Here is an 18,175-nt window from a genome sequence, read left to right as displayed (position 1 = left end):
GGGGATGTGATAAATCCACTCAATGCCGTGCTCTTTGGCCCAAGATTTTAAGAGATTGTTTTTAAAGTGGGTGCCATTATCCGATTCAATTCTCTCTGGAGCGCCATGTCGCCACAGGATTTGTCTTTCCAAGCCCAAAATGGTGTTACGTGCAGTCGCATGGGAAACTGGATAGGTTTCCAGCCATCCGGTGCTTGCTTCTACCATGGTCAGCACATATTGCTTTCCAGTCCGAGAATGAGGTAGAGTGATGTAATCAATCTGCCACGCTTCACCGTATTTGTGCTTTGCCCATCGCTCACCATACCACAAGGGCTTCAGACGCTTGGCTTGTTTAATAGCAGCACAAATATCACAGTCATGTATAACTTGTTGCCATTATGTGGCCTATCCCTGGAATGTTCATCTTTCCCCTATGTCTGAGCTGGAGGATCAGCTCAAACGGCCGCAGCCAGTTACCTGAACGCCTGCATTCCTATGGGTGGGCTCTGTTTGGGTGCCCACAGTTTTGCAAGTATTGTAAAGCTTGGACCTAGTTTACACCATGTCTCCCTTTCTTCGAGGTCCAATGGTAGTTGGTTTGGGTGTGGAGGGTTTGTGGGTTTCTTGTTTTTTTTTTCCTCTCCCTGGCATGCACTGCAGGCTGAACTCAGCAGAGCAGGCTGAACTCAGCAGAGCAGGCTGCTCTCTTCCCGAATCAGGCTCTGGCCTCACCGCTGTTGCTCCTCGTTTAAATCGCCCGCTCACCACGCACCGCCTCCTCTGCCTCACCCTCAAGCATGCACTTACTCCACGTAGCTTGCCGTGCCTGCTGCTTCCCTGACCCCCTTCTGGGTTTCTCCGATTGAGAGAGTCCCAAAGTGAAGGAAAAAAGCTTTGAAAAGGCTTCAAAAAAGATCGTTTTAGCGGAGCTAGCCTCGGTACTGCTCTCTTCCCGAATCAGGCTCAATCAGTCTCATTGTAAATGTACATACTTGTAAATATATTGTGTATATATGTTTGTAAATTTTGCCATGCTGTAAATATAGCTTCATCATACTTCCAAGCCATCCAAGTGTTGTGGAGGGCCTGTCGGCCCGAACATGAGTCTTATTTATGCCTGCATGCCAGGACATGTTTTTCTGCCAGGACCCCTGGCAGTAAACAAGTTATGTAACACACACACAACTCGTGTATCCCTGGGGTCCGCCCATGTGATCCCCATATTTGGGAGAGTCCAGGCAAACAGCTCCTGCCCATTAAGGTAAAGTTTGGCTTACTGCTAACCTGATTGGTCACTTTGGATGGCCAAAGGGCCATTAATCTCATCCCACAGTCCATAAAGAGGGGTGCAAAGGAGCACCACGTGTTCATATTCAGCTCAGCTCAGTTCAGATCTGTTCAGCTCAGCTCTCTGATCCACACTGCAGTGTCCTGCTGCCCTGACTCACCTGCAAGGCCCAGACACAGAGTCTGGCCCTCACATGCAGCTTTCTGAGGCTTTGATTCAATACACAGCTAACCTGTCTGCATACCTTAGAAGCAGAGCTCATTCAAGCCCGCACCCATTCATATATATAAGGAGCCGGTAGAACCTCCTAAAGACCAGCTGTGCATATCAGCAAGCTATATCATTTATCTACAGAGCTCAGACTCCCAGTTTTAGCCTGGTGAAATCCATAGCATCTAAGAGAACCAGGACTGCAGACCTTTGGACTGTCTGCACACCCACACACACGGCCTGAACCCGTGCAGAAGACCATGCCAGAGCCAGCACGGACATTCTCTTCCTGTTCCTGGAATCCTGCCAGCTGATAACCCCCTGGATGCAGTAACCAGAGTGAACCAGCAGCATCAAGGCAGAGATCACCTCACACCAGGAGAAAAGGTTAGAGAAACCTGCTCACCCCAGAGACTGGGAAGATTTATCATTTCCCTCTCAAGACGGGAAGATTCCAGCCCCAGAGGGTCCACAGGCAGAGCCCCTGAAAGTCTGGACACTGGGCACAGGCTGAGACACAACCCCGGGAGGGTGATTAATAATTAAGAGCAACACTTACAAGTAAATCTTAATTCCTCTGTGTGATGGTTTGGGTGTTCCCCGCCCCCCCACACTTTAGAAGGTACCCAACTAGTCTCAGCCGGCTCTGGGAATATAAATGAAGCTGTTTATTTACAGCTAGCACAATATACAAGCAGATATTTACAGTATATACAGTTATAGACAGAAATATACAAGGTAAAAGTAATACAGAAACACAACACCCCTCCCAGAAACCTGAATCCCCTGAATCCCCAGGAGGGGCTCTCAACCACTGTCCTGAAGTCCTGTATACCCCTAAATTCCTCTCCTGACGTGACTTGAATGGGAGGGAGAAAGCCGCCTGGTTCCCCCCCCCCCTCGCCTGCCCTGCACAAGGAGTGCCCCGTGCAGTGCCCGCGCTGGAATCGGGCTGGTGTTGGCTGTAACCTTTCGTGCCTAAGGAAGTGGTAACTCTGCCCTTTGTCTAGCGAGGGTATAAATATTGGGGGCTTCTCGCCTTTGAGAGTTCCCGCCTTGGAGTTCGTTCCCGCTTGGAGTTCATTACTGCCTGAACCTTTGTGCTTGCCTGAGAGTTCCCCCACCTCTCTCACCTCGCCTGGATACAGAGAGATCTTCAAAGTCTGCTTCACCTATTGACACCCTTTGTAAGCTTAATGACCCTTAATGGTCCACCTGCAGCTGCTGAAAGAGAACGAGAGAGAGACAGACCGCAGGAGGAAGTCAGCCTGATCGTGAGTTATTTTGGCTCAACTTTATTAGTAAGAAAACGCTATTAATTAATAGCTAAAGCCTTTTCCAACTTCTGACTTCCAAAATAGTCAGATTATCGATGGCATTCCTGTAGATATTCTCAAGCAACTGAATCTGCTAATTAAACTAAATCAATCTTTGTATATATAGTTTTGGGGGTGGGTTTTGGGAAAATAAAATAACTCTATTTTTGTATAAAAATTCCCGACTCAGCCACACATTAATTCCTGCCTCCACAACAACCACCCCTGCACCTTCCCCCTGCCCCTCTCAACCTTACCCCAGTCCTAAGGAAGAAAAGACGTTCAGCCAAGAGGTTAAGAAGCAAAGGTGAGTGGAAGGTGAGGTTAGGCAGATGCAGCTCAGTCAAAGCCCAGCCCAAGAGTGCCACAAAATGGCAAGAGTGTTATCTAATGTTTACTTTCTTCTTGTTCAGTAAGACTCTGAGGGAAGGAGACATCACTATTGTTTTCCTTTCACAGCTTATGATCTAGTTCTTCTCACCAAAACATTCTAGCCTGCCTCAAACTAGCACACTCTGTAATATAAGTTATCTCTGCCTTAGAACAGACAGAACCTCAGACCACCCTGATGGGCAAGTAGCACAGTTTCCAAATGGCACTAAGCCGAAGGGAAATCTCTCTCTGTTTATAGTTTAAAATAGTTTTGCTAGTTATTGACCAAATCCCTGTATATAATATATTTCTAAATTGTTTTCATAAACTTGCAGAAAAGAACTAAACAGTGGTTGGGGGTGGCAAGAGTTTGTAAATATTAATTTTAATAAATTAATTTTTTATAAAAAATTAATACCGCCTCAAAATAATTTCTCACCTCCACCAAATAGGCATAGGCATAGAGAACCCCCTCCACAACACTGAGCTAGTCTGGTAAATGTCAACAGGGGGGATGAAGTTCCTAACCCACATCACTGGCTTAAGAATCACAGAATCACCGAATTTTAGAGGTCAGAAGGGACCTCCAGAGATCAGAGTCCAATCTCCCTGCCAAAACAGGAACACCTAGGGCAGGCCACACAGGAATTCATGCAGGAGGGTTTTAGGTGCTGCAGGAGTCTCCTTGACAGCCTACAGCTTGCCAAGTTACTTTTCCAGCAGATGTTGGGGTAAAGTCCCCCAGTAGGATAAGAGCCTGAGAGTGTGAAGCCTTCTGTAGCTGGAGTAAGAAGGCTTCATCAGAGGGCTTCCCTTTGATCAGGCACCCTGTAGTAGACACCAACCTCAAGGTTCCCTTTGTTGCCTTTGTCTCTAATTCTTATCCATAAGCTTTTGACCTGTTCATGGCAATTCTTCAGGGACAGTTCATCACACTCTATCCAGTTCCTGACATAGAGGGCACCACCTTCACCCCCCCCTTCCTCACCTGTCCATTCTGAATGGCCTGTAGCTATCGATAGCCACACTCTAATCATGGGATTCATCCCACCAAGTTTCATTGATGTCTATCAGGTCATAGTTTTCTAGCAGCACAGTAGCTTCCAACTCCTCCTGTTTGTTGTCTATGTTGTGTGCATTCATGTAGAGGCACTTTGGCTGTGCTGTTGGCAGAGTGCTCCTTGATTCCGATGGGAGTTTTCTTGCTGTTTTCTACTGCCTCAAGAGCCCCCAGCTCACCTCTGCTGGGTTTTGACTGTGCTGCAGTGTTGCCAGCACATATCTGGGCAACAGGGCTGTTGGGAACTGTCTGAAAAAATGGGGGGCACGAGCCCCTAGAAGCTTGTACAATCAAGCCTTGGATGTAAGGTCTGAGTATTGGAACTGCAGTAAACCACAGCACTGTGTGTGAAGAAGCTCAAAGGAATTTATCCTTGAGCCTTCTGATAAACAGCTTCTGTGGGACTGTGTCCAGGTTGGGAGGGAAATAGGAGGAATATGCAAATTCCAATATTTAGGTGCGCTAAATGCTACAACAGTGGCTGCAAGAAGGAAAGATTATGCAAATTCCAATATTTAGGTGCACCAAATGCTAGTTAACAGTACCACGTTGCATGCTGGGTGCACTCACTTTTCTCATCCTAACTGAAAAGTATGTGCTTTGTAACTTGAAGTCAGATGCTCTTAATAAACAAGGGGATCGCCTTGCAAAGCTAGCTCATATTGAGTTGCCTCTTGGCTTTCCCGACCCTGCACAGGGCACATGCTAGCACCACTTCCCTCTCAACATTCTGAGTCAACCTTCCATTTGTCACAGGCAAGCCTGATTTCTTCTACCTTCTTACCAAGTTGTTGGCATCCAAAATTCATGAATGTGTTAGTGCTGACTCTGCTGTTGTGGTTGCCTTTTTCAGGACTATTTTACTGAGTGTGATCTCTTTGCTTAATGAGCCAAACACATTCTCTCCTGCCAATGTGGATGCATCAGTTATGTTCAGGAAATGGAGGGACAGTAAAGGAAAAGACAAGGAGTATGCTGAAATCATAAGGTAAGCTTTGCCGTGTGTGATGCTGTGCTGCAAGCCTCCTGCTTTGAATCCTATGAAAAGGGCTGTGATGGTTTGGGTGTTACCCGCCCCCCCACACTTTAGAAGGCACCCAACTAGACTCAGCCGGCTCTGGGAATATAAATGAAGCTATTTATTTACAGCTAGCACAATATACAAGCAGATATTTACAGTATATAGTTATAGACAGAAATATACAGGGTAAAAGCTAATACAGAAACACAACTCCCCTCCCAGAAACCTGAGTCCCCAGGAGGGGCTCTCAACCACCCCTTCATCTTCCCCCTGCCCCTCTCAACCTTACCCCAGTCCTAAGGAAGAATAGAGGTTCAGCCAAGAGGTTAAGAAGCAAAGGTGAGTGGCAGGTGAGGTTAGGGAGATGCAGCTCAGTAAAAGCCCAGCCAGAGAGTGAAGACAAAAAAAATGGCGATAGTGTTATCTAATGTTTACATTTCTCCTTCAGTGAAACTCTGAGGGAAGGAGACATCACCATTGTTTTCCTTTCAGAGCCTGTGATCTACTTTTCCTCACCAAAACATCCTAGCCTGCTTCAAACTAGCACAAGGGTTGATTGCAGAATTTTCATAAACCAGCTTCTTACTGTGGTTGTTCCTTTGGAAATCAATTTTATTCTAAGTCCATGCTTCTGGTCCATGTAGGATTTTCAGCACACTAAAGCAATGAAACCTTTGGAGCAGGAGGACTAGTCTGATCTGTCTTAGAATTGTTCTTTTTTAGACTATTTCGGCACAATGCTCTGCAAAACCTGTTGGCTGCTAGTAAATCATAGAATCATAGAATAAGACAAGAGACAAACAGAAGGAGGCTGAGGGTGGTAGGCCAGAGATAGGGGCAAAACCAGCAGCCCAGGTGAAGTGCATGTATACTAATGCACGCAGTATGGGTAACAAACAAGAGGAGATGGAAGCCTTGGTGCTAGAGGAAAACTATGATGTTGTAACTATCTCAGAAATGTGGTGGGATGACTAACACAATTGGAGTGCTGTAATCAATGGCTACAGACTCTTCAGGAGAGACAAGCAAGAGAGAAGAGGTGGAGGAGTGGCTCTGTATATTAGGGATGCCCTGGATGTCATGGGGGTAGAAATCAAGGATGATCAAGTTGAGTCTTTATGGGTGAGGATTAAGGGGAAGGCCAACAAGACCGATATCCTGGTTGGAGTCTGTTATAGACCACCCAACCAGGAAGAAGAGGTTGATTTATTACTCTTTAAACAACTGGAGGCTGCCTCAAGATCACCTGCCCTTGTTCTGGTGGGCGACTTTAACCTGCCAGACATCTGCTGGGACTTAAATGCTGCAGAGAAGAAGCAGTCTAGAATGCTTCTAGAGTGTGTGGAAGACAACTTCTTATCCAAGCTGTTATGTGAGCCTGCCAGGGGGTAGCCCTGCTTGACCTGCTGCTGACAAATAGAGAGGGGCTGGTAGGGGATGTGGTGGTTGGAGGCTGCCTGGGGTCCGGTGACCATGAAATTATAGAGTTTTCAATACATGGAGAAACCAGGAGGGGCATCAACAGAATCTCCACGCTGGACTGCCAAAGGGCAGACTTCAGCCTAACTAACTCAGAAAGTACCTTGGGAAAGAGACCTTAAAATCAAAGCGGTCCAGGAAGGTTGGACCTACTTCAAGAAAGAACTCCTGAAGGCACAGGAGCAGGCAGTGCCATTGAGCCGGCAGACGAGCCGACGAGGGAGGCAGCCAGACTGGATGGGCAGGGAGCTGCTGAAGGAGGAGTACAGGGGAAGAATAACCTCCCTTGTCCTACTGGCCACACTGTTCCTGATATAGGCAAGGATGCCATGGGCTCTCTTGGCCACTTGGGCACACTGCTGGCTCATCTTCAGCCTACTATCTACCAGTACCCCCAGGTCCCTCTCTGCCTAGCTGCTCTCCAGCCACTTTGTCCCCAGCCTGTAGTGCTGCTTGGGGTTGTTGTGGCCAAAGTGCAGAACCCTGTACTTGGCCTTGTTAAATCTCATCCCATTGGCCTCTGCCCACCTATCCAGCCTGTCCAGGTCACAGTATCACAGTATCACAGTATCACAGTATCACAGTATCACCAAGGTTGGAAGAGACCTCACAGATCATCAAGTCCAACCCCCTACCACAGTGCCCAAGGCTAGACCATGGCACCAAGTGCCACATCCAACCTTGCCTTGAACTGCCCCAGGGATGACGACTCCACCACCTCCCCAGGCAGCCCATTCCAGTGTCCAATGACTCTCTCAGTGAAGAATTTTCTCCTCACCTCGAGCCGAAATTTCCCCTGGCGCAGCCTGAGGCTGTGTCCTCTTGTTCTGGAGCTGGCCACCTGAGAGAAGAGAGCAACCTCCTCCTGGCCACAACCACCCCTCAGGTAGTTGTAGACAGTAATAAGGTCACCCCTGAGCCTCCTCTTCTCCAGGCTAACCAATCCCAGCTCCCTCAGCCTCACCTCGTAGGGCTTGTGCTCGAGGCCTCTCACCAGCCTTGTTGCCCTTCTCTGGACACGCTCAAGCATCTCAGTGTCCTTCCTAAACTGGGGGGCCCAGAACTGAACGCAGTACTCGAGGTGTGGTCTGACCAGTGCAGAGTACAGGGGCAGAATGACCTCCCTGCTCCTGCTGACCACACCATTCCTCTGCAGGGCTCTCCTACCCTCCAACAGATCCACACCTGCTCCTAGCTTGGTGTCATCTGCAATCTTAGTTATGCTGGACTCAATCCCTTTGTCCAGATCATCAATATAGATATTGAACAGGACTGGGCCCAGCACTGATCCTTGGGGAACACCACCAGTGCCAGCTGCCAACTGGATGTGGCACCATTCACCATCACTCTCTGGGCTCTGCCATCCAGGCAGTTCTTGACCCAGCACAGAGTGAATCTGTCCAAACTATGAGCTGCCAGCTTGGCTAGGAGCTTCTTGTGGCAGACAGTGTCAAAGGCTTTGCTGAAGTCCAGGTAGACTACATCCACAGCCTGCCCCACATTCACCAGGTGGGTAACCTGATAATAAAAGGAGATCAGGTTGGTCAGGCAGGACCTGCCCTTCCTAAACACATGCTGGATGGGCCTGATCCCTTGGCCATCCTGTAGGTTCTGTGTCATGGCACTCAAGATGACCTGTTCCATCACCTTGCCTGGCATTGAGGTCAGGCTCACAGGTCTGTAGTTTTCTGGCTCCTCCTTTTGACCCTTCTTGTGGATGGGCATCACATTGGCAGCTTCCAGTCTTCGGGGACCTCTCCAGTGAGCCAGGACTGTTGATAAATGATGGAGAGTGGCTTGGCCAGCTCATCTGCCAGCTCTCTCAGCACCCTAGGGTGGATCCCATTCGGTCCCATGGACTTGTGAGGATCCAAATGTCTCAGCAGGTCCCTTACTTCTTCCTCATAGATTACAGAGGAACTTACTGGTCCCTGACTCCATCCACCACTTCAGGAGTCCAGCTGTTCTGGAGACAACCTGTCCCACTATTGAAGATTGAGGCAAAGAAGGTGTTAAGCACCTCTGCCTTTTCCTCATCCTTTGTCACTCTACTCCCCTCTCTATCTAATAAAGACTGGAGGTTGTCCTTGCCCCTTCTCTTGCCATTCATATATTTAAAGAAACATTTTTTGTCTTCCTTGACAGCCGTGGCAGCCTAAGTTCTAAATGGGCTTTTGCCTCTCTCATTTTTTTTCTACAAGACCTAGCAACTTCCTTGAACTTTTCCTGGGACACCTCCCCTCTTTTCCAAAGGCAATGTACTCTCTTTTTAATCTTTTATTCCTTCAGCAGCTCCCTGCCCATCCAGTCTGGCTGTCTCCCTCTGTCGTGGAGAGGATTTCTCTTATTCCTTCCTTATTAGGGGAAGGTGAGAATTTGAGGCCATATTAATTTTTTATAAAATTATTTATTTAAATTAATATTTACAAATCTGTACCACCCCCAACCACTATGTAATTAAGTTCATTGTGCAAGTTTATGAAAACAGTAGGGATATATTTACAGGGATTGGATTATTAAATGGAAATATCAAATTATCAACAACTACAGACAGAGAGAAAGATTCCTTTAGGCTTAGTGCCTCTTAACAACTATACTGTCTGCCCAGCAAGGGCTGAAACTGTGTCTGCTCTTCAGACAGAGTTAATCACCCTCCCGGGATTGTGTCACAGCACGTGCCCAGTGTTTGTGTCTTGGTGAAGCTGGAATCTGTCCCGGCTTGCAGATGAATGATAAGTGTTCCCAGTCTCTGGGGTAAACAGGATTTCTCTGACCTTCTCTCCTGGTGTGAAGTGGTCTCTGCCCTGGTGCTGCTGCTTCTGGATGCCATGTGTGTCCAGGGATGATCAGCTGGCAGGATTTCCAGGTGCAGGAGGAAGATTTGTCCGTGCAGCTTCTAGCACAGTTGTCTGCACAGCTAGCAGGCTGTGTTTGTAGGTTAGCAGGCAGTCTGGAAGGGTCTGCTGGGCCTAGATTTTTCCAGGCTTACAGGACAGCTGGCAAGCAGGGTCTGCTGGGCTGCAGGGAGACTTGAGCTCCGTAGATAAGTGCAAGATAGCAAGCCAGTATGTATGGCTGCTCTAGGCTTAGGCAGGGGGCTCTCAGCTCCCCATATATGTAAAAGTGCAGGCATGCATGCGCTCTGCTTCTCAAAGGGTTCGCAGACAGCTTAACTGCGAATTGAGATCAATGCAAGAGGGCTGAGCCTCAGTAATGTTTGCAAGTGAGTAAGGGCCTGACTCTGTGTCTAGGCCATGTAAGCAGGTCAGGGCAGCAGGGTGTTGCTATATGGATCAGAGAGCTGAGTCTGAACCTCTAAGTGTGAATGCTCTGAACGATCTGAACACTCTGAACACGTGGTGCTCCTTTGCACTCCTCTTTATAGACTCTGAGCCTAGATTCGTGGCTCATTTGGCCATCTAATGTGACCAATCAGGCTGGCAGTAAGCCAAACCTTACCTTAATAGGCAGTAGCTGTTTGCCTGGACCCTCCCAATAGGGGATTACCTGGGCGGACCCCAGGGGTATATGGACTGGGTGTGTATTTGTTACACAACTGGTTTACTGCCATAGGTCCTGGCAGAAAAGCATGTCCAGGCATGTAGAGGCATAAAGAAGCCTCAGTTTTGGGGCTGCATCCCCTCCACCACACCCTCGTCAGCTCATCTTCTGGCTCAATGGCACAGCCTACTCCTGTGCCTTTAGGAGTTCTTTCTTGAAGTAGGTCCAACCTTCCTGGACCGCTTTGATTTTAAGGTCTCTTTCCCAAGGTACTTTCTGAGTTAGTTAGGCTGAAGTCTGCCCTTTGGCAGTCCAGTGTAGAAGTTCTGTTGATGCCCCTCCTGTTTTCTCCATATATTGAAAACTCTATAATTTCATGGTCACTGGACCCCAGGCAGCCTCCAACCACCACAACCCCTACCAGCCCCTCTCTATTTGTCAGCAGCAGGTCAAGCAGGGCTACCCCCTGGCAGGCTCACATAACAGCTTGGATAAGAAGTTGTCTTCCACACACTCTAGAAGCATTCTAGACTGCTTCTTCTCTGCAGCATTTAAGTCCCAGCAGATGTCTGGCAGGTTAAAGTCACCCACCAGAACAAGGGCAGGTGATCTTGAGGCAGCCTCCAGTTGTTTAAAGAGTAATAAATCAACCTCTTCTTCCTGGTTGGGTGGTCTGTAACAGACTCCAACCAGGATATCGGTCTTGTTATCCTTCCCCTCAATTCTCACCCATAAAGACTCAACTTGATCATCCTTAATTTCTACCCCCATGACATCCAGGTCATCCCTAATATACAGAGCCACTCCTCCACCTCTTCTCCCTTGCTTGTCTCTCCTGAAGAGTCTGTAGCCATTGATTACAGCACTCCAATCATGTGAGTCATCCCACCACGTTTCAGTGATGGCGACAATATCATAGTTTTCCTCCAGCACCAGAGCTTCCAGCTCCTCTTGTTTGTGACCCATACTGCATGCATTAGTGTACATGCACTTCAGCTGGGCTGCTGCTTTTACCCCTATCTCTAGCCTACCGTCCTCAAGTTCCTTTGATTTATCTCTTGTGCTGTCATGTTTAACCCCCTCCCCCTTCCACTCTAGTTTAAAGCTCACTCAACAAGCCCATCCAGGTCATGTGCCAGGGTCATTCTCCCTCTCTGCATCAGTTGTATCCCATCTGTTGCTTGCAGACCTGTGGCAACACTGGTCAGGCCACACCTTGAGTACTGTGTCCAGTTCTGGGCTCCTCAATTCAAAAGGGATGTTCAGATACTGGAATGTGTCCAGAGAATGGCAACAATGCTTGTGAAAGGCCTGGAACACAGCCTTGTGAGGAGAGGCTGAGGGAGCTGGGGTTATTTAGCCTGGAGAAGAGGAGGCTCAGGGGTGACCTCATTGCTGTATACAACTACCTGAATGGAGGTTGTAGACAGGTGGGGCTTGGTCTCTTCTCCCAGGGAACCAGAAATAGAACAAGGGGACATGTTCTCAAGCTGTGCTGGGGGAAGTCTAGGCTGGATGTTAGGAGGAATTTCTTCACAGAGAGAGTGATTGGCATTGTAATGGGCTGCCCAGGGAGGTGGTGGAATCCCCATCCCTGGAGGTGTTCAAGAAAAGCCTGGATGAGGAACTTAGTGCCATGGTCTGGTTGATTGGCTAGGGCTGGGGGATAGGTTGGACTGGATGATCTTGGAGGTCTCTTCCAGCCTGGTTGATTCTATGATTCTATGATTCTATGAATGGTTTAGGTTGGAAGTGTCCTCCAAGATCATCTTGTTTTGACCCCCTGCCATAGGCTGAGACACCTCCCACTAGAACAGCTCGCTCAAGGCGTCATCCAAGCTAGCCTTGAACACCTCCAGGGAGGGAGCATCCACAACCTCCCGGGACAACTGGTTCCAGTGTTTCACCACCCTCACTGTAAATAACTTCTTCCTAACATCTAGTTTAAATCTCCCCTCTTCCAGTTTAAATCCATTATCTTAATCTCCTCCATCTCCTTTGGCTTCAGTGGAGTTGAATGTACTCCATTAACAGAGTATGGCAGACTGATGAACAGGTGGATGGGAGTGAAGGGACAGACTGCCATCTGTTCCTCTCCCTGCTGGGAGACAACACCAGGCTAGCAGCAGTTCACAGCCCAAGTGCTGCTAGGAGGCAGTAGCCAGTGTCTGTTCTGAGGCTATGAGAAACACTTGTTTCCTGACATCTCCAGACAGTGCTAGAGTTACGGCTATATTTTAGCATGAAGCCATGTGTTCAAGGTGCTCTTACTCTACAGTGGGAGCTTAGAGCTACTTGTGGGAATTGCATGCTGGTGTAGAGTTATCAGTGGTGGAGTGTGGCTATAGATGATATCTCTGAACCTACCTCAGTAAGTCATCTTAGGAAATCTCTAACAAATGTAATGAAAATTGTTCTCTGAGCTCTGGCAGGTTTCTAATGTGGAGTCCTGTAGAATAACTGATTTCATATGTGTGCTACAAACACACTTGGAGCACTCTCAAGTCCACAGCTGTAGAACTAATTATATTTCTAGTGCTTCTTGTGGTGCTTCAGTCAGCCATCAGCTCTCCTGACTCAGCTGCCAGGAGGGCTGGTCTGGGGCTGGTTAGGAATTGGGGAGTTGAGCCATGCTGCTACCAGCACACAACCATGCTCACGTTGATGTGTCCTCCTCCCTGCAGGAAACAAGTTTTGGCTACAAAAGCTGAGGCAGAGAAGGATGATGTGAAGGTCCCCACTACTCTGGCAGAGTACTGCATCAAAACTAAAGTGCCTTCCAATGACAACAGTTCAGATTTACTTTATGACGACTTGTATGATGACGACATTGATGAAGAAGATGATGAGGAGGAGGATGCCGACTGTTATGATGATGATGATTCTGGCAATGAAGAATCGTGACCTGCTCCTTCTGCCCCTATATTGCCCTGCCAACTCAGGCCAGAAGGGAGCAGCAGTAACCTAGCAGCAGTCCAGCAAAAAAGTGTGTTGAGGATCAAAAAAATCTTATCTCCTGCTGTCTTTTGTTGTATGGATCTGTTTGCTCCTTTTTTATGGACCTCTTAGAGACCCTCCACAGAATGTCTGAATTCTTGCATTCTTAACCCTTTCATCACTATAATTTCTTTTAAAAAACCCAAACAAACTCCCTTTTCCACTTCTCTATGAAATGCTCATAACAAACCAGGTTTGCTTGTGTTTAGGTTCTTGAATTAAATACAGTCTTGCATTGATATATTCAATGTATTTAAAGCTGGAACAAACCCATTGGAAGCTGGGTTTTCAGGAGCTCAAGTGCTACATTTACTGGGAAGAAAAAAAGTCCATGCAAAGGAAATTGCCATGGTTTAGCTGTTCCATTTACAATAATAGTGTTTATACATTTGTTCAGCCTTGTGGTGGTGGCTTTTCCTTTATAAGGTATGGGGCAGAGAGTATAAAGCTATATGAAGCTTTATATGAGCTTGATGGGCTGTTACTGAAAGGTACAGTATTCCTTTTCAGCCTGCTCAAGTTAGGAAATATCTGGCCCCTGGAGCCCTAGAGAACACAATCGACTTTGTCTCTGAAAAAGGCTTGTGATACGAATCCTAAAATAAACACTTAATGTCTATATAACTGAGCCCTGGGTTGCCTTTTTTTTCCCAGACTAGGTTGAGATTACGAGATTTCAGTTTAGCTATGCTGCTGAGATTTGTTGCCAACTGCCCCTCTCCTGAGGGAGGAGAACAGATGTGCATCCTGCTGCCCAATGGGCCAGAATTTATTGCAAACTTGTTTTTTGGCAGTGGGAGAGACCAATAGCCTTCTGCCCCAGTACTCATTAGCAGTCCTTGCTTCCTGCAGCCTAAGTCTGGTGCTGGCCTGAGTCTTCTTTCTGTTGCTTAAGTAGGTAATATGTTGGTTAATGCAGCTTGCTGTAGCTCTGTGGAGTCGACAATAGTCAAAGCTGCCTTTGATGCCTACCTGGGGTGGCAGGCTGTCCCTGTGCCTGCAGTGACTGCTGGGGCATGGGACAGAGGGGATGGATGTGTGCTGGACTCTCTCGTGGCTGGCTGGAGCATGGGTGAGTGTGTGCAGCACCCCAGGAGAGGGGTACATAGTGCTTTCAGGATGAAAGAGAAGGCCAGTGGTAAGGTTTGACGGGCTATATAGCAGCATGCTTCAGTTGGTGCACTGAGCTCAGCCTTCTGCATGTTTTTGAGAGCTCTTGGTAGAGCTTAGGGCCCTTCCTTGTGGGCAGAAGAGATTCTGCATGCAGACACTGCATAACCCTCTTCCTCAGTCCCTCAGCACCTTCACCCTGATGCAGTGTGCTGCTCTTGTTCAGCTGTGATCCAGTAGCCTGAATTCAACTTTTGCATGATTCCTTGATAAGTAACCATCTCTGTTTTCCTGTGCTGAGACCTGGCACCTCAAAGAGCAGATCTGAGATGGTGGCCCTGCTTGGATGAGACCCTCCATTCCCACAGGTAGAGAGACAGTTACCCTGATAAGAGTGTCAGGCTTGGGCATTTGTTTATGCCTCCCCATTTCATCTCTCGGGATTTTCAGTGGTATGTCACCATCTGTGGCCTCTTGAAGGGTATTTTGGGGGTAAACTTTGTTCTGCAATCAGCTTTGGTGCTGTGGCCTGGGAATAGGATGAAAGTGAACAAGCTCAAAGTGCGCTGCCTGGAAGGACACGAGGGGAAGGCAGCCTTTGGGAAGGAAGGCTGATGGGGCTCTGAAGCAAGCAAGGCGAATGTATTTTCGGAATGTTGTTTGGCTGGGATTTGCTGTAGCCGGGACAGTACCTGCACCTCTGCCCCAGGGTGTGCTAATAGTGCATCCCTTGGGCCCCTGTGGAGTAAAGGCAGTCTAGGTGGTGATACCTTATCCCCCAGAGCTCTCTGTGATGGTCTGCACTCCTGGTTGTGTGTTGCCTCAGGAGGCAGCTGGACCCCTCCTGAGGTGTCCCACATGGGCTCATCCAGCAAGGACTGTCTCAACCTCTAGTACTTTTTGGAGCTCTCAATGGGACACCACTGCATCTAGTGATAGTGGAAAGCACCCTCCAGCTTTACTCCAGCACTGTGAGGGCAATACCTGTATTGGCAAATGGGCCCCTGGCACCCCTGGCTGCAGGACTAGGCTCAGGGATGCACTGGGACAGAGACACCAACCTCCAGCTTTCAGGGGGATGGGACGGGACAGTTGGGGAGTGAAGGAGCAATGCTATCTGTGCTAATGACTTGGTATCTAATGGTACTGCATCTTTCAGGATTTCCCTTGTACTTTTGACTATCTTTACTATATATTCTCCAGTGACTTTTTACATGCTTAGTGGTGCAAGATGCATTATCATGACTTTTCTGTATACTTTTTTTTAAGACAACAAAAAACAAAACTAATTTGAGAGCTTCTACTAATTTATCTTCCTCACTGTTCATTACTTTGTTTCCTCTTTTAAAACATGAACCAAACTATGAGGGTTGGTTTTGTTTTGATGTTTGTTGGGGTTTGGTGTTTGTTTGCTTATTTGGAGAGGGGGTTGTGTGGTTTTGGTTTGTGGTTTTGTTTGTTTGTTTTGGGTTGGGATTTTTTTGTTTGTTTGATTTTTTTTTAACTATTTAAGAAATTGTAGAAAAACGTTTACCTCAGCTGTGTATTCTGTGTTTATTTGGTTTTTTTCCTATCTCAGATAACATTAGTGTTTACATTTGCTACTACATGCCACTTCAAATACAATTTTCAACTATTCTGAAACCATCAGGGTATACTAGATTTCTTAGTAGCTTCCTTAGATGTTTCTTTTCTTTTTTAGTGTAATTTACCAGAAGGAATTAACTGATACATTTTTTGTGTTGTCTTCCCCCTCAGTAGTTATATTTTGCCTTTTCTGCCTACTAATAAAAATGTGAAATTAAAATATCCCTGTACTGTTACTTCTTTGTTAATTGAGCTAATTTGCATAGGTTATTTAAAGCTTTGAATGACAGCTATTCATAAGTTCAGTGCTGCTCCACTAGCAATGCCTATTCATAAATAGCTTTAAGGTTAGTGGAAAATGAAGCTGCTTAGTTGCCAGATGCCTACTTGATGGGTTAGAAAAATACCTTGGCAAAAGGCCTTTGCTGTATATTTAGTCTTCCGAAGTCAGCAAAGGGGACACCAATGTGAATAGGGTTCATAATGTCATGTGATTGCAGTAAAACTGCTGCTACTGTGTGGCTGACATGACGCTAGTGTCAGATTCCCTAGCAGGGTAGGAGCACAGCAGTCCTGAAATGGTCAAACTAGTCAGGAGGGGAGCTTGCTTACTGAGCCGGGGGCTTTGATGTCATGCAGAAGATTGGCAAACAAACAAATTGCTGCTAACCAGCCATTCAGGGCATGTCCCCTGCCTAGCCTAGTGCCTGCAAGCTCAAGAGTGGAGAAGTTTGATTTTTTTGCAGTGCATTGCTGCTGCTGTCAAACTAAAATTAGCAGGACAAATACACAGGAATTGCACTTGCTGCACACACCCTTGTTTGCAGCACAACTGAGTCAACTCTGGATGAGATATGAGTGCTTTGGCTTCACTGATGTGCAGTATTTCAGAGCTGCAGTCCCAATCTCTGTATTGGAGAATAGAACTGAAGGGCATAGTGCTATCTGGGCCTACTGACTGGGATCATGCTTCCTTGCATTTCTTGCCAGACTCCCACAGCACCAGGCTGTCCAGAGGTGCCAGTAGCTGCTTCACTCAGTAGAATGTGTGGTACCAAAGGCAAATGTGTGGTACCAAATGTCTTCAGTAAGACATTTTGACTTACAGAAAATGAGACCTTACGACATGCAGAGTGTTATCAGATAAGGCATGTTTTTAATCAGTGCTGGGTGACAAGGGGAGGTCATCCTCCAAAGCCCTTGCACACCTTCACCTTGTTCAGGTAAGGTATTTATGCTACAAAACCATACATATTCAGTACAGGGGTAGGGTTAGTACAATTGGTTCTGGGTATAGGTGGAGTTATTACAATCAGTTCCTGGAACTCATTTCCATAACATCCTGCCTCTTCACACATGCTCAATGCCACCTGGTGGTCATCTTTTGGGGTCTTTTTGATGAAGGCTTGACATCTTCCTTGCTCTGACCTCTCTGCCTTTCATCCATCTGGCACTAGTTGTAGGTCACATTCTTGGCTGGAGTCTCCGATGTTCTCATCTTTGAATACAGTATTCTTCTTCTCCATAAGAGTATTTCAAGACCCTTTTAAGCTTAACCCACCTCCTTTGTGTTTATCTGATTGATGATGCCTTATATAACTGCTCATATAGTTAATGATTTAGCTTGGTTTCTACATTCTATATCTTCTATCCCTTTTCCCATATCAACTTGACACCATCTCCCACAGCATCCTAGCAGCTAAACTGAGGAAGTGTGATCTGGATGATTGGGTGGTGAGGTGGATTGTGAACTGGTTGAAGGAAAGAAGTCAGAGAGTTGTGGTCAATGGGATAGAGTCTAGTTGGAGGCCTGTATCTACTGGGGTCCCTCAGGGGTTGATACTGGGAACAGTACTATTCAGTATATTCATCAATAATCTGGATCAGGGCACAGAGTGCACTGTCAGCAAGTTTGATGATGACACAAAACTGGGTGGAGTGGCTGACACACCAGAAGGTTTTGCTGCCATTCAGTGAGATTTAGACAGGCTGAAGATTTTAATGAAATTCAACAAGGGCAAGTGTAGAGTTATGCACCTGGGAAAGGATAACCCCATGTATCAGTATAGACTGGGGAATGACCTGCTGGAGAGCAGTGAAGGGGAGAGGGACCTGAGGTTCCTGGTGGATGGAAGTATCATAGAATCATAGAATTGTCAGGGTTGGAAGGGTGTGATGGTTTGTGTGTACCCCGCCCCCCTGCACTTTAGAAATCACCCCAGACTAGACTCAGCCAGCTCTGGGAATATAAA

The 18,175-nt window shown here is 47.1% G+C and overlaps 1 protein-coding gene across 2 annotated transcripts in view; it reads left to right on the top strand.

Annotated features, from left to right (window-relative positions):
* Positions 1–16,143, top strand: part of LOC135173775 (ubiquitin-conjugating enzyme E2 R2-like) — a 379,188-nt gene extending 363,045 nt beyond the window's left edge. For both annotated transcript variants that reach the window (XM_064140920.1, XM_064140919.1), the window contains 2 exons: positions 5,082–5,216; positions 12,914–16,143. In XM_064140920.1, the coding sequence (XP_063996990.1) occupies positions 5,082–5,216; positions 12,914–13,133 (355 nt within the window). In that variant the 3' untranslated portion in view covers positions 13,134–16,143. The remainder of the gene's footprint in view (positions 1–5,081; positions 5,217–12,913) is intronic.
* The last annotated feature ends 2,032 nt before the right edge of the window (positions 16,144–18,175 follow it).

This window comes from Pogoniulus pusillus (assembly GCF_015220805.1).
Source record: "Pogoniulus pusillus isolate bPogPus1 chromosome W unlocalized genomic scaffold, bPogPus1.pri SUPER_W_unloc_1, whole genome shotgun sequence".
In the NCBI taxonomy this organism is placed as follows: Eukaryota; Metazoa; Chordata; class Aves; order Piciformes; family Lybiidae; genus Pogoniulus; species Pogoniulus pusillus.
The sequence above is the reverse complement of the archived record's forward strand: the minus strand, read 5'-3'. Positions and strand labels throughout refer to the sequence as shown.